This window comes from Ictalurus furcatus, chromosome 26 (assembly GCF_023375685.1).
Source record: "Ictalurus furcatus strain D&B chromosome 26, Billie_1.0, whole genome shotgun sequence".
Taxonomy (NCBI): domain Eukaryota; kingdom Metazoa; phylum Chordata; class Actinopteri; order Siluriformes; family Ictaluridae; genus Ictalurus; species Ictalurus furcatus.
The window spans coordinates 10,217,539-10,240,094 of NC_071280.1; the positions used below are offsets into that span (position 1 = coordinate 10,217,539).

Sequence of the window (22,556 nt, forward strand, 5' to 3'; positions counted from 1 at the left end):
GTTCTGATTCATCATGTAGTTTGCAGCTTCATCCAGAGAACCAAAAACCTCTGTATCATCCATTAGGAAATGTTTCTCCAGGATGTTCTGTTATTTCTAAAAAACCCTCACAAACGTGGTAAAATGATTTTGCTTTTCAGTATGACACATTTTCCACAAATCAATAATGAAAATAAAACTTGCTCGTGTGCTGCTTTTCAAACAGTAAGAATATATATATATAGACAGACACTCAAAAGATTGGACACTCATCCATATGTATATGTTTGTTTAATAAAACCTAATTGTTTGGTGCATAAGCATAAGCATTACTGAGTTACTGATAAATCTCCTGCATTTACAATTAAATTCACCTCTGTGGTGATGTACAACTGTAGTAGTTTTTTCAGACTAAACATTTTGCATATAAGGAAACGGTAATAGTTGATCTCACATGCTTTTACTCTCATGTTAACCAGAAAGCGTACTAAACAACTCTAGTAACTCCATTATTAAAAATAATTTCAGAAACCCCAATCAGGAACATGAGAGGCTCGTACTAAAATATAGATCGTAAGCTTCAATATCATGTAAACTGTAAACATGACTCGGATATAGGTCAACTCAGAAATAGGCCTATTTGCATGTACTGAAGCTCTGTTACACTTATGCAAAGTTGCCTTGTTGTTTTTTCACTTTGGCACCAGCACTGCAACAAAATTAGCTGCCACTGCTACTGTACATTTTGCAGCTAAGTGAATTTCTGTCACTACTAGGGCCACCAAACAGCATCTTTTTCGTGCCTCAATCTTAGATAATGAAAATTCCCTTTTGTTGTCACCGTCAGTCGCTCAACACTGAATAGGACACACCAAGTCTGTGTATTAATGAACTAATTTACATGAAACATTTGAAGGTGACACACCAGGAAATGCAGGTCATTTAGATATGCACATTTTCCAATTAAGAGAAAATTGTAATAAAACAATACAATAAAAGAGAGGATGATAATGTGCTATGTTTTTGCTTATCATCAAACAAGAATATTTTTTAAATACTGATGCTTTGCCTCTTCATTTTTTGATTATCTAAACCAGTTAAATTGATGGTTTTATTTGATACTGCAAAGGAATGAATTTGGGATAACATGCAAATAAAACAACATAATATAATATTAATGTTAATATGTGTTAATATGTGAATTTAAGGTTTTCCATTACAGCGTAAATCAATTTTATCAATGTTCCAGTCTATTAAATTGTGTATTGGAAAAACAATTCTGTTTTCAGTATATTTTAAGTATTTTAGATTTCACTATTTGACAAGGCTTGGTAATTTTGCATATCTAGCATATTTAACCAGTCTGTGTTTTCCAAAAAAACATGTATTCTGTCAATTGTCCATGTGCATTCTGAAAGTATTTACATAATTAAAAATTTATAGAATTTAAGGTCTTGTCGCTCCAGGCAAGAGACTTTCTCTTGGCAAGTTCCATCCAAGTCGGCTGAGCTCTGTCTGATGGAGGCTGCTGATCAGGCTCTGTTTGGTTGTTACTTTTGGCTCCAAGTTTTGATTGTCCCTGCAATATAAAAGAGAAAAAATTAAATGTAAGCTAAAAATTGGTTATTTGCACCAAATCTGACAGGCAGACATGACAGACAGAGGTAGGCTGTTACATAACTTTGGACCAGCAATTACAAGTGTGCGGTCACCTCTCAGCTTTAATCTTGATCTGGGAAAGGACAGGGTATTCTGATCAGCAGATCGTAGACATCTGATAGGCTTATTTAAGCTTAACAGATCCGACAGACAGGGAGGCGCCAGGCCATTTAATTACTTAAATACAAACAATAATACCTTAAAATCAATTCTATAACACACTGGCAATCAATTTAAAGAATGTAAAATCGCAGTGATATGACCACGTTTACGCACCCCAGTTTAAAGTCTAGCGGCACCGTTTTGGACCATTTGAAGCCGTGAGATAGAAGACTGGGATATTCCGGTATATATAGAGAATTACAGTAATCCAAGCGAGACAAAATGAAAACATGGATAACTCTCTCAAGGTCTCTAAAAGAAAAGAAGTACTTAACTTTGGCCAGAAGTTTCAGATGAAAAAAACTTGACTTAACTACTGAACTAATATGTTGGTCAAACTTGAGGGAAGAATCAAAAACCAAATTTTTGTCAGCCGGTTTAATGTAAGATGTAAGATTGACAAGATTAAGGTTTGTATTTCCTTTAACCGCAGTGGGCCCAAACACAATAACTTCTGTCTTGCTCTAATCTCAGCCAGACATGCAAGCAGGGTTTCTAGGCCTTTCTTGTCATGTTGTTTCATTGGCAGATAAATTTGGGTGTCATCCGCATAAAAATGGAAAGCCACTCAATGCTTCCTTAAAATTGACCCTAGTGGGAGCATATAAAGGGAGAAAAGGGTGGGAGCAAGAATGGAGCCTTGAGGGACACCACAGGTAAGGGGAGCTACAGAAGAAATGGAAAGGTAGGATAGGATATGAAGCAACAAAGGGCACTGCCTCAGATGCTCACATAATAAGCAACATAAATATACATATATGTAAAAACCAAATAAAGTTAATTAAAAAAAAAATAGCTTTGCAAACGCTAAAGCATTCAGTGGTGTCTGGTAGAAAAATCAATTTTTTAAATATTATTTGGAAAGATTATAAATATAGTTTAGCGATAGATAGAAAGAATGACAAATACATCTAGAAAGCAGAACGATGATATGCGGTAATGGTTTCAAGTGAATTGGAGAAATTCAGATTAACTTTTTATGTTCCCTTTATACTTCTTAAAAACTCCTTATACTCCTTAACCTGATTGTCCATAAGTGTGGAAAATTGGAACAGAAATGAAATTGTTAATATAATATAGAAGACAGAGAATTGCTTACAGTGCACTAAACATTGTAATCGGAGTACAATTTTGATAATCTCTTATAAGTTTTAAGCTCTTGCCTTTTAGTTTGTTATGCATACGACTATGGGTACTATCAGGCAGCTGTGGCTCAGGTGGTAGAGTGGGTTGTCCGCTAATTGACTCCGCATGCCGAAGTGTCCTTGGGCAAGACATTGAACCCCATGTTGCTCCCGATGGCAACCTAGCACCTTGCATGGCAGCTCTGCTACCACTGGTGTGTGAGTGTGTGTGTGAATGAGAAACAGTGTAAAGCGCTTTGTAGAACCGCTAAGGTTAAAAAAAAGCTGTATGTAAGTGCAGACCATTTACTTACTGCATGAATATTTATTACAATGCATTTATTACAATACATTTATATACACCATAATAAATGCATTCACAACATACTATCTTTCGTGTAAGTGCTTTTCTATCTCACCTTAAAATCCAATAATTCATCTCTGTGTGTTGACTGGCTCACAGAACTCTGTTCTTCTCTCTGACTGGACATGGCCCTTCTTTCCATTGCCCTAGGAGCTATTTTAGGTGGAATTTGCTGTGTTGATTGGTTGACTGCTTGGGGTTTGCTGGTGGGTGGTAAGAGTGGTTTAGGCTGCAGGGATGGTTTTGAAATTGGTTGAGTGGAGCAGGATTGAGGTGTAGATAAAGATGTTGAATCTGGTGGTGGAGCTAGCTGAGGAGATGTTTTAGTGGAAAAGGACTGGTGGACTCTAGTCTTTTCTTGGGTGAGACTCCTCCATGTTGGTTCAGGTTTGCTGTCTGTTTCACTGCCTAATAAGCAAAAAAATGATCAAGTCATTCATTTTCCACAAAATAATGACGGCAAATTAAACAAATCCTTGATTGTCACAAATGAGTGCACAATAACTGCACACTGATGCTTATTATTCAAATCGAAATTAATCATAAAACAATATAAATAAATTCTACCATCAGTTTCCTTATTTACTAATTTCATCTTTGGTACACCTGTACAATCATGTACATTTCTGGTTGGAGCGCATGTAAATTTGTGTGTAATAACTTAATAATAATCTTTAACAACCTGAAAAATACTTGCAATAAACCAAATCATTATCAGTTTCATCAGTTGTTACAGCAAGTACAGTAAGTAGAGTAGTATAAGCAATAACAAAAAAAAGGGACAAAAAGAAGCAAATAGTGTTAATCATAACTGCACATGCGTTACATTGGACTAAATTATAGGTGATTTGGTTTACCGTCAACATGTAGGATCAGCTGTAAATGTGAATGTTGATCAGGTCATTTCTACCCAACTTTATGAATGAAGGCCATTTTCACAACTTATTCTGAATTTTTACACAGTGTGAGTTACTCTCAGAAGTAATGCCAGAATGTACCTTTGTCTAAAGTTGGATCTCGTTGTGAATCCAAGCTCTGTGGTGCAGGATTTGTCAGAACATTTGCTTTTCTTTCACTACCGACTGCTTCCACGTCACTGGAAACTGGTTCCTTTACTGCTTGAACACGATGGCCTTCCAGACTATGTCGCTTCATTTCGGCCTCTAATTTGGGTAGCTCAGAGCGATACTTTAGAGACAGAGATGTGCTTCGCAGCTTAACCCCAAAAAGACCTTTTCTGTCCTCGGATTCCTCAGCTTTGTCGCTTTGTACAATTTCTGTGTTCTGTGAGCATCCCTCAGACTTTTCAGGATTGTCACCAACTCCTGTCTTGGAGATATTTTGGCCTATTACTTCCCTCCACAAACTACTTCTTTTATCTGGAGCTGAGGGAGTATTTCTGCAAACCTCAGTGGATTTTGTGTTTTCCACTTTTTCCATTTGTACTGCCAGGTTTTGGTTGTAGGCTTGGCTCTTCTGTGTGTTACCAGAGTTTTCTTCATCCTGCTTAGCCACCGTCTCGTCACTTGTCTTGGAGCGATATTTTGCAGACGCAATGTTAAAACGAAACGAGGACGGTCTTAGTGGTTTATCGAATTCTCTTGGTGATTCAGCCAGGCCTGAAGATGATGCAATCTCCTTTTCAACCTCATGAGGTTTCCCACTTGATACTTTATCCAGAGGGCTGTTATTTAAGTTTGATAAGGTTGGTTTTTTGTTGCGTGGTGCAGGAACAGGATGGGGCCTAGTTATGCTTTCTGGTGGTTTAGAAACATTCACATCTATAGTTGTTTCCAATGACTCCATTTGATCTGTGCTACTTGCAGCCAAGCTATCATCAGTTCCTTCTTTTATTTTATAATAACCTGGTATATCCTCTGGACAAATGGACAGTGGTATCAAAGAAGTACTGACCTGATGCACTTCATTATCATTAATCTTATTTGTGTACTGGTTATCATTTGAAAGTTCTTTTGCCAGAGGTTCTCTGGTGCCGTTTGAGGCATGCGGGTCATCAGAGGACACAAATGACGTGGTGTTGGTTCTGTCCTCATGTTGGAACGGCTCTGTGGTTTCGTTATTGCTGTTTAATGGACTCCATGGGCGGCCATCCAATGATGTCAGTTTCTCTGGTTCTTTCTGTAAGTGTGGACTGGAGGGAAGTGAAACAGGTTCCTCAGCTTGGGTTGAATCTTCAGAGGCGTAGGAGTACTGGTGCATGATCTGCGCAGGTGTGACACTTTGCTGTGTCTGTTTGTTCTCTGAAAGCGTCTGATCCAGGCTGTTTGTGCTGCTGGACCGAGGATGGTACAGATTCTGGGAAAGAAGTTAAGATGAAGAAATGAACAACAGACAGGCAACTAAAGCAAAAGAATATGTAAAGGTGACTGATTTGTGAAAAAACTTGTGTCTTCAAAGCTGTTCTTAGACTAGTATTGCATATGATTATCCTTACAGGTGGTTTTTTCCCTTTGGTGCTAGCTCGTTGATTCCTGGGCTTGACATACATGCGATGACGAGCGGCTGAATTGTCTAACGTGGGAACATACTGGGCGGGGCTTGTGAAATCCACACCAACAGAGGGTGATTCTGCTGGCGACAGTTGAGGGACTGGAGAAAGTGGTCTTGATGAGGGTTGTGATAAACCACCCTGAGATGCAAGAGAAATGTATTAATGAAGGATGTCTACACAGCGACAATGAAACACTCCCAACTTCACCAGTGCTAAAAACAGAGTACTCTTCTATACATGTAGTATTTTAGTATTATGTTGTCATTACCTGCTCTTCCTCTTCACTGCCTGTTCCTGCTAAACTTAACCAGCTGTGGTTTTTAGCCTGAGGATACTGTGATGGACAAAAAAAAACCCAATGGTTTTACTCACAATGAAGGAATGCGACCAAACTTCATATTTACTTCTTATCAATTTGTGCCGTTTCATTTACCTTAGAGGCTCCTCTTCGCATGGCTACCTCTTGGAAGGACATTTCAGGTGGACTACAAGGTAAGCCATCATCCTCAGAAGTTGTTCCAGAGTCTTCCATTCGCTTTCCAGGAATCAACAATGGAGGAGCCAGTCGCATGTTCTGTTGCTGTAGCTTCAACTGTTCAGAGTTACAAACAACTGCTATCCTTTAGATACTGCTTTTAAATTAAACATCCACTCTAGAAACCTGCTTTGTAATTTTTCTCTAGTGAACAGACCCAAATGTTGATGTTTCTGTAATTGAAAAAATGTCTGTTCATTAGTAATAAGGCCTAATACTAACATTAATGATAAGAAGATACTATAAAGTCTTGCTGTGATGGACTATTAGCTGACCTGCAGAGCTTTAATATTGCTGTGAACATTCTCCTGCGAGAGAACCCGCGCTGGCTGTGAGGACTGGATCTGATCAGCCAGGAAGATGCTGTCATGAGACAATGCCCTGGAGCTTAATGTCGTCTCTGGATAGCTGCAACATCAGATTAAACAGACACGAGAAAGACTTGACCTCAGTTAGAGTACAGCAGCACGTGCTTTCACATAAGAACCATCGTTCAAAAAATAAACACAAAGCCTAATACTGGAGCACATTTTCAAAGCAAGCTTACACCAGCTGGACTGGTATTTGATTGAATGGTAAATCTTTTACTCACTGACAGTCGTCCTCTGAGTCATCCTCGCCTCTCCCTTCCTCCTGTGCAGTAACATCACCAGCAGACTGGCTCTGCTTCATCCGTCCTCCAGACTCCTTTTTCTTCAGACGCCCAAAAAGACGGACTTTGAGGAACTTGAATCTTGACTTCTTCCTCCCTGATAAGCATAGATAATAGAGACTATTTTTAAGTGATAATATTTAAGTTAATGGGGTTCCATGAACTCATGTTGACAAATTCCCTAATGTCTCAATTTCATAAATGAATCCATTCGTTTTGGGATAGGAAACTGATATAATGTGATACAATGTTTGTTTTTAAGTATGATTAAAAAAAATTGTGTAAATTGTAATTTCTCACAATATTTATATACCAGTACAGTTGAAAAAAAGAAAGAAAGAAAGAACTCTCTAACCTGTGACATCCTCTGTGTTTCCACTCACTTCTCCTGGGGTGGAATCCATCACTGTATCTTCTAACCTATATTATAAAACATAAGATATTATATGCTAAATTTACATTAATGTTTCAGTGGTGCCTTGCTTTTGCAATTGTGGCATGACCTACACAAGATATCACATTCATCTACAGCACCCTGCACCCTGGATTACCCTGGGTTCAAGGTTCATCATTATGAGCATCAAACTACATGCTTTGAATGACTCTGATGTAGTCTTAGCCTGTAGTATACTTAGGCAACACTGATGAAATTTTACCTGAAAGATTTTCAATATGCACTATCTTGAGAAAACAGAACTTTAAGTGAAATTACAGTTTCATTAGTTTAATAAACAACCTTGGTCAATGACCTCATACATTTATGTATTTTGTTTTCCCTGCAACTTAGTGTTTCAGTGCTATACACTGATCAGCCATAACATTAAAACCCCCTGCCTATTATTGTGTAGGTCCCTCTTGTGCCACCAAAACAACTCTGAGCCATTGAGCTATGGACTCCACAAGACCTCTGAAGGTGTGCTGTGGTATCTGGCACCAAGACATTAGCAGCAGATCCTTTAAGTCCTGTAAGTTTTGAGGTGGGGCCTCCATGGATCAGACTTGTTTGTCCACCAGATTTCACAGATGTTCAATCGGACTGAGATCTGGGGAATTTGGAGGCCAAGTCACCATGAACGCCTTGTCATGTTCCTCAAACCATTCCTGAACAATGTTTGCAGTGTGGCAGGATGCATTATCCTACTGAAAGAGGCCACTGCTATTAGGGAATACCGTTGCCATGAAGAGGTGTACGTGGTCTGCAACAATGTTTAGGTAGGTGGTATGTGTCAAAGTAACATCCACATGAATACCAGGAGCCAAGGTTTCCGAGCACAACATTGCCCAGAGCATAACACTGCCTCCGCTGGCTGGCTTTCTTCCCATAGTGCATCCTGGTGCCATCTCTTCTCCAGGTAAGCGTTGCACATGCACCCGGCCATCAACATGATGTAAAAGATGGGCACTCTGACTGGTCTGTGGCTATACTCCAATAACTACACAGCAGCCCCATACACAGCAGTCCAGACACCTTTCTATCATTAACTTTTTCAGCAATTTGTGCTACAGTAGCTCTTCTGTGCAACTGGACCAGATAAGCTAGCATTGTCTCCCCACATGCATCCATGAGCCTTGGGAGCCCTTGACTCGGTCACCAATTCACCGGTTGTCCATCCTTGGACCACTTTTAGGTAGGTACAAACCATTGCAGACCAGGAACAGCAGACAAGACCTGCTGTTTTGGAGATGCTCAGACCAAGTCTTCTAGCCATCACAATTTGGCCCTTGTCAAAGTCGCTCAGATCCTTACACTTGCCCATTTTTCCTGCTTCCAACACATCAACTTTGAGAACTGAGTGTTCAGTTGCTGCCTAATTCACCCACCTCTTGACAGTTGCCATTGTAACGAGATAATCAATGTTATTCACTTCAAATGTCAGTGGTTTTAATGTTATATCTGATCGGTGTATATCAAATTGTCAACAAGAGTGACATTTTTGATATCTTGGATAATGATCTAGCTAGAAAGTAGTCAGTTTGCTGGATGGCCTTCTCTAGCCATATTCCTTCCATTTTTTAATAATGGATTTAACAGTGCTCTAATGGATGTTCAATATTTGGGATATATATATATATATTTTTTTATAACCAAACCTTGACTGATACTTTTCCAGAACTTTGTCCTAGATTTGTTAGCTCTCTGGTCTTCAAATTCTTTCCCGTATCTTCTCTATCAAACTCTGAGGACTTCCAGAAACAGGTGTATTTATATATGAGATCACATTAAACTTTAATTGCACACAGGCGAACTCCATTCAATAAAGCATGTGACTTCTCATGGCAACTGCTTAGGCAGCAATACCCAAATTGTACCTTTTTAACTTGTAAAGAATTTTGCAAACTATATTGAATCTGTATAGATTCATGACATATAATCCCAAGCTCTGTTCAGTTCCAGGTTATAACACTACAAAATGTGGAAAGGTTCAATGGGTGAATACTTACGCAGGGCATTGTACACATTGTTTAGAAATACATTACATGGTTATAAAATATAAAAACAGTACGGAGTGCTTGATTTATGTGTTTTTCTTTTCAATTTGTATGACAGATCAGAAGCTTTCAAGAACACAATTAGGTTTCTGGGATGAAAGGTTGTTTAACTGAGACAGAACCACCTGATGCAGGTGTGGAGTTGACTTTGGCCTGGGCTGAGACACTAGTTGCCTAGCAATCTACACCGCATGGATGGCATGGTATTATATTAAATCTCGTGCTCAGAATTACAATCAGGGAAACACAGACTTTGCCTATACTCACTTACGCATTAGTCACAGATATACATAGCATGGAAAATGGAATTACATTTAGAAAAGGTTAAAGCTATTAACACAGAATGTCTACCTTTGTGACCTTTTTATTGGGACGATATGAAAGAGCAACAAATGGCTTTTTATCAGGAAACATTATCCCAAACGGGAGGTTGTCAAACAGCCACTTATTGTGTATGTTTTTTTCTTTCCCTATTTGTGCACTCTATTGAACGAAGCAATGAACTCCGCTGTATCAGGTCTCGGAAACAAGGTTCGCTATCCTGCCTGTAACAGGTCCCTTTGGGTTATTGTGTTCTTGTGTTCTGCACTATACGTTCTTTCTTTGTATCGCAATAGCATTCAGCTTGTGAATGGCAAAACAAAGTCAAATGGCAAGATGAGACACAGCTGACTGAATAACACACAGCTGAAAGGAAGATTGTATATTGATCCCACTTTCTTCTTCAGAAATCTCATAATAAGTATCATATGTATTTATACGCGGCTGTACATATCGCTTATTCGTATAAAGTAAACTTACCAGCAGGGTGACGTGAAGTCTCAGTGATCCCTACTTTCACTCTATACTGTGGTTTCCTTTTTGTCCCTTGTTTGCTTCCGTCTCTCTGGGACGAAGGCTGTGCCCACACATACACTAACAGCCACCATCCGTTGCCATTACATCACTGACATCTGCAAACGAAAGAGAGGCGGGACAAAAGGTGCATGTGAATTTGTTAGTGGAAACAACAGAGGGGGTAAGATCAAAATCAGAGTGAGTGCTTGCACTCCTTAGGTGCAGCAACGGAAAAATAAAACACTGTCACAATTACAATTATTACGTTTCCTTTTTTGTGCCTTCAACTGTAGAAAAACAAACTACAAACTCTAACTTTGTTCACAACAAACGCTCGCTTTAATTATAACAAACTCTCGCTTTTTTTTTTTAATTAAACTGAATGTACCTTAAGTTCCAGACCTTAACTCCTGCACAAAGTCACGAATCCTGAATATATATATATTTTTTTTTAAAGAACATCATTAATGCAATAATTTTGCAATCTGTCTTCTTGCGTGTTCTCTCCCCCACTTCATTTATACCCAGTCACCCTGCTGCATTTTAATGAGCCTGACTCGGCACAAGTCGTATGTAGCGTGACAGCTTCTAAGTAATTAGTTACTATTCTGCTCGGGTTAAAGCAATCTCTGATAAACACGGCTGAAGAGAATGCAGCAAGGGGTTACAATCCTCCCTATTCACTGAACCAGGTCAATCAAAAGAGCAATGCTTAAAAATTAAACTCCAAAGGGGGGTACATTTCTGCACAGCTCTGCCAATGAGAGGCGACTTTTCAGCATTCTGGTAGCGTACTGACTCTGAACAGAGGTAGACTACTGAGTATGAAGCCACTGAACTGATAATTAATATTCAATCATCTATCTTGCTGCCAAAACCTCCTGGATCCTCTTCTTCACATGATACATTTATTTTCATATCTAATCTATATTGTGGCATTAAGTCTCCTCATGAAGGCAAGATCTTTCCCTGTTTACTAAGGCATACTCTTTTCACTGACACATCAATAAAGGGCTGATTGTTTTAACTAGCAGGTCTTTCGCTCTTTTCCCGTTGCACATGTTTGCATGTTTTCAACTTCTGCCCGTCGGCTTCTCTATATTTAGTTCATTAATGGCTATGCAAATTCCTTGTACTGTGTAGTTGGAGGCTCCCCAAAGATAAGCAGGTGTGCTGCTGAGCTTTCCATGAGGAGATCTACCAGCTGGGGTTTGCTTTCTTTCTACACGATCCTTTCATTAAAACAAATGTATGACTCATGTATGGTGGCTCATACATGGGGAAATCAAAGCCACACTATTTATATGAACCATTCAACAAATGTTTAATTTTGTATTTTTTTTTAAACTCCATACATCTTAAAATCCACTGAAATATGAATTACCTATATTAATCTGAGTGAACATTTTGAAATCAATGTTACTATTTTACAGATATAACCTGATGTTACCTTGATTTGCTCACTTTTCTAGATGCAATCATGGGGCAGCGTGCTCAGCACCTCATTTAAATCCACAGTGCTATTATTCCACCTAGCAGTCAAAAACAGGATCTGCAACAGGCCATAATACAGGCCCACTGGGGCAGGAGTCATGTTGCCTCATGCTTGCTCCATGAACATTTTCAGTGGAGGAGGAGTAGTGAACAGGACAGTTAATTACAGGGTTGCCCAACTCATGGTTTTTACACCAAACTGGGCTAGTGTAAAGATTCTCTGTTTCTCCAACACTAACATAATGCTTTATGACCACTTACACAGTTCTATTTTTTTTCTTAGAGGTTTAATTTGACTATTTATAGTTTGTATAAATATGTATGTTGTTACAGTGACAACAGAGTTATATAATTTTTCTCCATTCTTTGACATGTCATACAGCACCTCATCATCCTCCTAAGAAAACGAGGAGTACACTGAGGTACAAAATCATGGTTTTCTAAAATAAATCAACCTGGAACATGTCACAAAACCACCTTCTGTAAACAAAAATCTGCGTCTTGACTCGGGTGTTATGCCAACTTCACAAAAAATGGACTTTATGACAGCCGACATGTCAGGCAAACTCCTACTGCCACAGAGGACTCCATTTCCTAGAACACACAGTGGTCTACAAATATGGCCGGCATGGACTACACTTCCCAACAACGGACTCTGTCACGTTCACATTCGTCTAGTAATTCGATTAGTAATCACCCGCAACCGAGATCAATCACACCTCAGAATATATAAGTGCCTCTGATACACATTCTCACAGCGAAGCAATGCTTGTGTTTGTAGCTGTTTTATTATTTATTGCTATTGTGGTTTTGATCATTGCTCTCTCCCTGGTTTTTGTGTTCTGGCTGTGCCCTGGCTGCATGGTTTGCACATCGCATGAACTTTGCCTGTTTTTGATTTACAGCCTTGCCTACCGATTTGGAAATGTTTGCCTGTGTTTCTTTAATAAACTTTCTCTCTCTCTGCATTGGCATCCGTATCCGCTGTACCTATTGTGACATAATGCTTATAGGAATATGCTCTTATAGGTGTTTCTGTAGATTTTTGTCAGTAGGCCTTATGGGTATTATGAAGCTTTGTTAATGCTGCCCTTATGTAAAGTGGTTTTTGTGGGAATTTTACATAAAAATAACCTAAAATAAAAGGCACACTAATTGTCATAGTTAAATAGCATTAGAACAGATATCTTCTGGTACGAGTGATAAATGGTTCAACTTGGAAGGAGCTTAAATACAGTTATTGCAGATGATACTATAATTTAGAACAGCTTCTTCACTAGTCTTGGCCAATCACGCGTTCTCACATTGTTCAGGTGTTTATTGTATAGGGAAACTCCTCTCTGACTCATCAAATAAACATTAACAGAACAGCTTAGATTTTTGCTGATTACACATCACATGACATTTGTGGTATTTACTTTATGGACTATGAGCAAAGCTCTTCAAATACTTCAAAAGAACTGCAACCTACCTGTTAAGAAGAAACTTTAATGTGGCTGTTATTGCGAAACTGCAATGCCGTTCGAAATGTTCTGTCTTGATTACGGGCCATTCTGTTCTTTTCAGACCCTTCCTCTCCACCCCTCTTCTGGCCCTAACTCTTCTGAATGCTCCAATTCATTGGTGCTGTGTTACACTCAGGTAATATTATCTGTATAGGGAGGAAACTTTAGTCCATTTATTCACTAAGAAAAGACCACGTAGGAAGAATTCACTCTTACACACGGTCATGTGATCCAACTGTGTATGACAATAATGCTGTATAAAAAAAATTATTCTAGGGTTGCTTTGTGTTATAATGTGGAATACACCACAACAGGGAGTGCTGTCGTAGGAAAATGCGATGTGGCCCGGTGCGAAGAGGAGTTAATTTTACCACCCCAAATTGAATTCTTTTCCAAATAACAGCACATCACACAGCACTCAGCAATGTGCACGTTCCAACAATGCTAAATAAACATATCTTCCAGAAAACATTAATTTTACATTGTTTACATTAGAGCGTCCACCATCCAATCAGCCAATCATGGGGCAGCAGTGCAATGCAATAAAATCATGCCAATACAGGTCACGAGCTTCAGTTAATGTTCAAATCAAACATCATAATGGAGAAAAAATGTGATCTCAGGCACTTTAGCCATGGCATGGTTGTTGGTGTCAATCAGAAACTGATGATCTCCTGGGATTTTTACACACAACTCTCTAGAGTTTACACAGAATGGTGTGAAAAACAATAAAAGAAAAAACATCCAGTGAGCGGTAGGTCTGTGGGCAGAAACGCCTTGTTGATGAGAGAGGTCAGAGGAGAATGGCCAGACTGGTCTGAGCTGACAGAAAGGACATGGTAACTCAAATAATCACTCTTTACAACTGTGGTGAGCAGAAATGCATCTTCGAACACACAATCCTTGAGGGAAAATAGGCTACAACAGCAGAAGACCATATCAGGTTTTACTCCTGTCAGTAAAGAAGAAGAATCTGAGGCTAAAGTTGTCCAAACTGGTCAGGAATGAACCTTAGAAATATTTAAATATAGATTGGTTTTCCCCACTAGTTCATATCTTATATTCTTCCCATGCAGAAGGATAGAGCAATAAAAATAATATTTTATGGATCTGGCAGTTAATTAATGTCCCCAAGTGTGGAGAACATCTCAGTGGCAACCACACTATATCTACTTTGTACAAACACACACCTAGTATAAGTTATGTAATTTATAGCAAACAGAATAGAACTGAACAGGTTAAGGTTCTCATGTGAGACTTACATGGAAGATAACTTAGTTATAGTCCAGTAGTGTAGTCCGTGTGGCTCTCTGTTTTAAAGTTCTTCTCCCAAAAACTTGTAAATAAAATATTCAATATTAATATTGTTCAACAAACTACGCAAATAAAGTTCTGTGCCACATGAGCTCAGACAGCTGCTTGATCATTAACGGTGTTATTACAGACACACACACTGTTCCTTAGCAATCCAGTAAAGTATTCCGTCTTGCTAACTGACCTTTGGATAGCTATTATCTGTGATCTATCTCAGTCTGCTCTCTCTCTCTCTCTCTCTCTCGCTCTCTCAGCTCACTTTCTTATTATGTAAGTGTAATAAGTTATCCTTTATTTGCTCACTTCAGCTTCTTCTTAAAAGAAACACTTTAGCTCAAAGGGTGGAGTGATCACTTAGCATGTGCGTTCTCCGGCTCAGGCTTTTAGGCCATGGTTAAGATTGTATCCTATTGCCTGGCAGGTACTGAGTTGAAATCCTGACTGCCTCTGTTGGGACCTTAAACTGTATTCTGCCTCCCTTGCTTAAGTTGCATTGGCTACAATGCAAATATACTTTTGTAGATGGAAAAAACATCTGAACAAATACACATTTGTAAGAAAGTGTACAATAACAGTATAAAGATCTCAAAGTATAAAAATCATTCACTGTATATCAAACATTTTACATTTACATTGCATCAAACACAACAAATGAGGAAATACAAGCAAACATCCCAAGGAATATCATTTAAATACCTCAATCCATCCATCTTCTATACCGCTTATCCTTCAGGGCCGCCTATCCCAGGGAGCATGGGGCACAAGGCGGGGTACACCGTGGACAAGGTGCCAATCCATCGCAGGGCACAATCACATACACACGCCCATTCATACACTACGGACACTTTGCATATACCAATCAGCCTACCATGCATGTCTCAGTTGCCCAAACAAACAGGTCTTAACATGCGATACTGACTTTGTACACTGCTCATTTAATGTTCATGATCTTGCTCCAGCCACCCTTACAATGTAAACATTTGTCTCTTAACTGTAGTAATGAGAAGTAAGGAACGCTTTAAGCCAACTAAAAAGCAATCTTTGATGAAGAATGGGTAAGGAGACAAAGGGGCTCTGATATATAATCTAAATAAATGAATGAATGAATGAATGAATGAATAAATAAATAATATTTATGAATAAACATACAAATATAGACAAAAATGTTCTTCATCTAAAAGTTATGGGTATCTACACATACATTATATTTGGTTCACATCAATACAGTAATTGAATATTTTCAGATACAAGACAAAATTCAAATGACTTGGTTATTGGAGTTAAAATCAGAATAGTTTATTAAACGTGATCCATATGTAATGGCTTAAATACTTTTCCTGTTCAACACATTAAGCATTGGGTGTTCAGAAATTGTCTCCTTACATTTATCTGTTTTGCAAATACTGTATTATTATCCAGGGCACAACACAAGCAGTTAAAGGTTAAAAGACTTTGCTCAAAGTCCCAACACTGGCGCACTGATCATCATGGGAGTTGATGACAAAGTGAGTTTTGGATGAGAGTTGCGTTTCGGAATGAACCATTACATGAGATCTTGATATTGAAATCAAAAGTGTGGGATCAATAAAAGCATTATGGTTATGGGGGGGATATAGGATATATTGAAATGTAATTGCAGTTGCAATGCAAAATGTGAAGTTGTAGTCTACAACTTCAATGATCTTCAGCCCAGGACCTCATCATAAGTCAAGCTCATATTCATGTTCAGTGTCTTCTGATTATTAATAACACTCTCCTGTATGCAAACACATGACTCCTTGTAAATAACCGAGACACTTAAAAACTCGGCCGATTCCTTATCTGCCTGTCTTGATTAGAGTTTTTACCATAACGTTCCACATTTCCTGATTTAGGGGCCGTTTACACGAAACGACAATGTTTTCAACTAAAAATGCAAAACTATTTTACGCGGTTTGGCTGTTCGTTTACATGACAGCGGTGTTTTGGGGCCTGAAAATGCAAATTTTTCAAAATGGGTTTCAAAGTTCAAGTTTTTGAAAATGATGCCGTTATCGTCTCCATGTAAACATACAAAAATGAGAATTTGTGAAAACGATGATGTCATGTGCGCCAACGAAGGGTATTCAAAATCTTATATTTTATCTTTATAATCGTCTGTTTTGGAGTACATCTGTGTCCTTTTGTTGCTAATAGAAAGCAGACTGACTGCCAGTGTTTCACTATTTGATCTGTATTTGCCGATTTTGTTTTTTTGTTTTTTAATAAAAATTTTCATTAGATTCCAGTTGACATTATTTATAATGTACAATAAGTTAAGCACTGGGTTACAAGGACTCCTGGGAGACACGATGTTGAGTAAAATGGAACTAAAAGACCTCATTCATGTCCACTGTTTGGAAAGCTAGGGGTGAGGGAGTCATAACCCATCAAACAGCCGAGATACACCTTCACATCAGTGCTCTCCACATGGTCATGGAATTGCCCCACTGTGCTCAGTTTACCTCTGCTCCACTGTCACAACATAAGAATCTCATGGACTGAGAGCAATTGCAACTTCATGAGTTGCAAACAAGAAGATGACACAGGAGTACAATATACACTATTTGGCCAAAGGTATGTGGACACATGACCATCACACCCATATGTAGTTCTTCCCCAAACTGTTGCCATAAAGTTGGAAGCACACAATTTGTATTGAATGTCTTTGTATACTGTATCTTTACGATTCCCCTTTACTGGAACTAAGAAGCCCAAACCTGTTACAGCATGACAATGCCCCTGTGCACAAAGCGACGTAGATGAAGACATGGTGTGTCAAGGCTGGAGTTGAAGAACACCTTTGGGATGAACTGGGACACTGACTGCACCCATGCCTGCTTGCCTGGCCTCACTAATGCTCTTGTTGCTGAATGAGCACAAATCCCCATGGCCACACTCTGAAATCTAGTGGAAAGCCTTCCCTGAAGAGTGGAGCTTATTATAACAGCAAAGGAGGGCCTTAACCTGGAATGGGATGTTCAGCAAGCACATATGGGTGTGATGGTCAGGTGTCCACAAACCTTTGGCCATTCAGTGTACTTGAACTACTGGCTCATATAATCAGAGCATAATCTGATTCTGCACTACATATCTGCTATCTTTGTCAGAAACAGTAAAGAGCACTTTCAAGCTAATTAAAATGTCATTTACATGTATTCAGTTGGCAAACACCTTTATTCAAAGTGACCTACTAATAAGACGGTATGTAGTCTGAGCATACAGCAGGATCTTATAAAGAAAACAGTGGTTCCCTGGCAGTGGCTCCTTGGCAGTCCTGCAATGTGAACCTCACAGCCCTGAGCACAGATCTGTGGAGCTCCTACTGTTACTACAAAAGGCCTTTCATTCAAAAGCTAAAGCAAAAAGATCAGCCAAGTTTAATGAACGTCTGGGTTTTGATATAAGATCACAGGTCTAAAAAAAAGGCCCATCGGTTTTTCTCACTCTTTTAAATACATAGCCTTTACTATTAGTCTCAGCTGTAGTTACTGAATAATATATCTGTGACTGATTAATATGCTTAAGATGTTTAATAAGCCAGATTACCTCTATAATGGGCAAGAACATGAAAACACTAAATTAAATAAATTCCTTACTGTTTTATAACGTACCACAATTTTTGCAATTTGTTTCAAAATATGACATTTATTTTCAACTATACAACAGTTTGTATCTCCAAGGATACATTGTTCTTTAGGGTATCTCTCTCTCTCTCTTTTTTATATATATATATATATATATATATATATATATATATATATATATATATATATATATAAACTTAATATTTTCTGCACTACTTTTTAAAGGTCTGGAGACTGTATTAAAACCTGAAAATGGAGAAAAATATTAATCTAAGGTGAAAGTCTAAGGTGATTGTGGACACCAAGACATCACACAGGTAAACCGTTTTTTGTTGCTGTTGTTGTTGTTTTAAATTCAAAGCATCACAGCGCCTGTTGGCCAGACATCTCTTGCATGCTAATGTGCCCTCCCCAATGCAATATTGAAAAAGCAAGAGGGTATGTGTCACAGGAAGCCTGATGTTGGTTTGCAGCACACTACAGAATATACATTTTTAAATTTATAACTATATCCCTAATGAGCAAGCCAGAGGCGACGGTGGCAAGGAAAATCTCCCTGAGACTATATGAGGAAGAAACCTTGACAGGAACCGGACTCACAAGGGAACCCGTCCTCATCTGGGTGACCATGCAAATCCATTCACATTAAAAGATTTGAAGCCGATCAGCCAAAGTTTACATTAGGTAGTAAATTTGTGTGTAAATTTACACACACACACACACACACACACACACACACACACACATATATAGGAGCACAAGTAAGATACAAACGATTTACGAAGAAATCCCTTCATATCCATAACCTATGTGGCACTGTATGTGTTGATGCCCGGGTGCTGATATCAAGTCATATGACTTGAGAACATGAGCCTGCCCACTCTTCAATGTTTCCCACTGAAATTAGGCCCACCCAGTCACTGCTCCTCCCCAGGGCCTGACAAATGTTCATATCTCCCAGGAAACATAACCCATTTAAGGGTTACCGTGTAGCACTCGTTTCATTTAACTCTGAAACCTTTCTACGTGCAACGAATATAATTACGTGGAGTGTACCAAGTCTAGTAATACAAGTACACTACTACAAACACACAGAAATGTAAACATGCAATAACCCGGGGTTGTACCGTACATACTGTACCTAAACATAATACTTAAAGCACAAATAGTGCTTAATTTTAGAAAAATTACTTCACAGTCTTTCAAACTTATTCAAAAATACCAGGGTGTGGTTAAAAAAAAAAAAAAAAAAAAAACCATTCACAATCTCTCTATTACAGATTAACTTTACATTCTACTAAGCTTGCAAAAGAGCTCTTCGTTATCTTCGCCAACAAACTAAAAGTGTTCTCTATTTCCGAGTCCCATATGATATTTTGGGACAAAGAGTTCTGGCTGCAACGCTGTACTAAAAACATTGAGGACAAAGTGATACGTTTTTGATAAACTTTGATAAACGCAAAGTACTCAGTCTTACCGAACAATCTCTCCCTCTCTTTACCTCCCTCTCCCGCTCTCCTTCTGTCGAGCCACACATGATTTTATGGAGATGCCAGTGATCCTGAGCCTTTCTGCACTCTGGACCTGCCTGATCCGTTCGAATGCCCTACCTCTGGATGGGACTCTCATCAATCGGACGCTACAGCCTGGAGATTGCTGAGGACGGTACCGCTTGAAGTACCATGGAAATGGTTTTGGACCTCAATTCCACATGGACATTCTCACTGTGGTTGCTGGGACGACGGTTGCTACTATGGCCTTGGGACTGCAATTACCACATGCAGATTTGCACTCGGGTCTCCTTTAGTGAACAGTGGATTAGTTCAACAAACAGACTTCATATAAAACCATAATGAACTTTCTTTTACTTTCACACTATCTGCTGTTACCCAGATGAGGACGGGTTCCCTTCTGAGTCTGGTTCCTCTCAAGGTTTCTTCCTCAGATCATCTTAGGGAGTTTTTCCCCTCTCGCCACCGTCTCGCTCAATAGGGATAAATTCACACACTTAAAATCTGTATCCTGTGTTTATATGTTTCTGTAAAGCTGCTTTGAGACAATGTCCATTGTAAAAAGCGCTATACAAATAAAATTGAATTGTATAAATTAAAATGAATCCTATACCATATCAGTGCAATACAACGCAAGATCAAGTATATATACTTTTATAGAGCTGCATCTTACATTGTCACCTGAATTAATTTTAAAAAAGGTCAACTTTCATACAATATTGGACCATTGTAAAAAAAACATAAATAAATAATGAATGTGATTTTTATCTTTTCAAATCTCTCTCCCTGGTCCTAAATTCTTTTTACTTTTTTGTATTCATACATTCTGAATGACAGGAAAAATTATTAGTTAAAGCCTCATGTCACATAAGATCACATAATCAGCACACACTACACCCGAAGACTAAGAAGGAAGAAATCTCAAAACGGGGGGAAATAAGGTACATTTTACTTCTTAGGAAATTTCTGCTTTTTCTCATCTTCACTCCTTCTGAATTTTTACTCCTCAAATTTTATTCTCATCTCAGTATCACCGAATGACACTGTGCCTTTACTCATTTACGCTCCAAATCTGAAAAACAACACCTTAAGGAATATTTCTTATTAATATCCTATTATTGTTCAATTTCAGATTTGATGTATATTTCCAAAGTGGTAATCTCTTGAGCCCAAACATAGCTAGCAAGAGTATATACACAATAAATAAAATATCTCTCACATGGAAATGACAGTAATAAACTGATTCAGAGCAAGTCACACTACAGTCATTTACAGCTAGCTTATGGATATATGTTAGGAAAAGGAAAACGTTTACTGTAGGAATGTATCTTTGTAAATCTTTTCTCCATGGTAACAATTTTGATTATTATTGATGTACTGAACATTTAAGAAAGTAATGCTTAAGAGAAAAGACCCAAGACCAAAAACATTGATCAGTTCTTGATAAACAGCAGAAACAATACCAGTTTCCTCACTGTACTTTTTAAACGCGTTCATTTCAGACTCATGTAAGAGGGTAGAAAGTTCATTTCAGTAAACATTTACTATATTCTTATTTATATTATTTGTAATCTTCTTCATATAGATTCACACTGACCAGGTGTATAGAAATCTTTTTTTTTTTTTTTTTAATTAACACCTTTAGCCTATAATAGCCGTCATTTCCTTTCTACATAACTTAAACATGTACTTTCGTGATTTGACAAGAAACATTTTTGAATTACAAGAACAAAATCTGAGTACAGTTTGTAGCAAGAAAGGATAAAGTATAACGACCATCTTACCTGAAGCGGCGCAGCGCGCGACCGACCATCACGCACCTGCAGGTGTTTAGAACGCTGTGAAATGCCTGTCACACGATGCTAAACCACGCCTCCTCCATCTGTCTCAAACAATCATTGGTCAAAATGTCTGCCCTACAACGCAACGTCACATGTCTCCGCCCAGAGAGCCTTGTACCCCTGTAAGGCTCTAAGAGTGGGCTATCAGTATAACCTCAAAAGTAGGAGTATTTATTTGACTGTTTATTTAGTGTAAAAAAGCAAACCACACCCCAAACAAATGTAAATTATTTAATTTACGTTGAAGTGAAGAGCATATAAAAGTTTGAAGCTGTTTTGTCAATTGGAAGTAACCATGACAATAAGTAACTATACGCAGAAACAAACATTTTGTTTGTTGGATAAACTGCATTTATAACATGCCTTCTCCTAAACTTCAGCAATAAAAAAAATATCAAAAACCCAACAGAAAATGTATTTTTCACTTCTTTGTGCACGTTTGTCCACCACACTTTTGTCCATCTTAAATTTAGCAAGAGTTTAAGCTCTGCTACTTTATGAGTCGTTATGACGTAAAGTATGTCAGTTTCCTCTATAAAACATGTAAACCACACTAGAGTGGAAATGCATTAAACCACATTGTATATTTACGATGAATTGTTTTAAAATGAGTTATTTCTATGTTCAGAACCAACAATCACTAATCTCTAATCTCCCCAATTAGACGGATATTACAAAGGAATTTCCCAGAATGTTGATAATAGTTGGATTTACATTCGATTTTATACTGAAATGTGACATTTTTCTTTATAACGGCCCATGGGTTGGTCTTGGTTAAACGATAAAGAAACGATTTTCCAACTAAGTTTTCAGATGGAGAGCGTCTTCACGGTGAAATAAACATTTTAACTCATCCAGAGTGCACATGTTTGGGTTTGTTAAGTATGCAAATTTTACACATATTTAATAATGAATAATTATAAATATATAAAAATACATCATCATTCATTTTATAGAATCAGCATTACTACA

General features: G+C 38.2%; 1 protein-coding gene across 10 annotated transcripts; it reads right to left on the reverse strand.

The window, feature by feature from the left end:
- Positions 1-253: 253 nt before the first annotated feature.
- cracdlb (cracd like b) lies at positions 254-21,568 on the reverse strand. Of its 10 annotated transcripts, none has more exons than XM_053615782.1 (12): positions 21,528-21,545; positions 13,280-13,459; positions 10,279-10,430; positions 7,343-7,407; positions 6,928-7,084; positions 6,611-6,743; positions 6,234-6,392; positions 6,069-6,134; positions 5,744-5,938; positions 4,287-5,604; positions 3,344-3,696; positions 2,750-3,192 (listed from the first exon to the last, which is right to left on the reverse strand). In XM_053615782.1, the coding sequence occupies exons 4-12, from the start codon at positions 7,389-7,391 to the stop codon at positions 2,896-2,898; spliced, it is 2,727 nt and encodes a 908-aa protein (XP_053471757.1). In that variant the 5' UTR covers positions 7,392-7,407; positions 10,279-10,430; positions 13,280-13,459; positions 21,528-21,545; the 3' UTR covers positions 2,750-2,895. The 10 variants fall into 10 exon arrangements, with proteins under 10 accessions (XP_053471760.1, XP_053471757.1, XP_053471759.1 ...); XM_053615784.1 differs by lacking the exons at positions 13,280-13,459; positions 21,528-21,545 and adding exons at positions 9,079-9,171; positions 19,710-20,211; XM_053615783.1 differs by lacking the exon at positions 21,528-21,545 and adding an exon at positions 14,576-16,683.
- Positions 21,569-22,556: the final 988 nt, after the last annotated feature.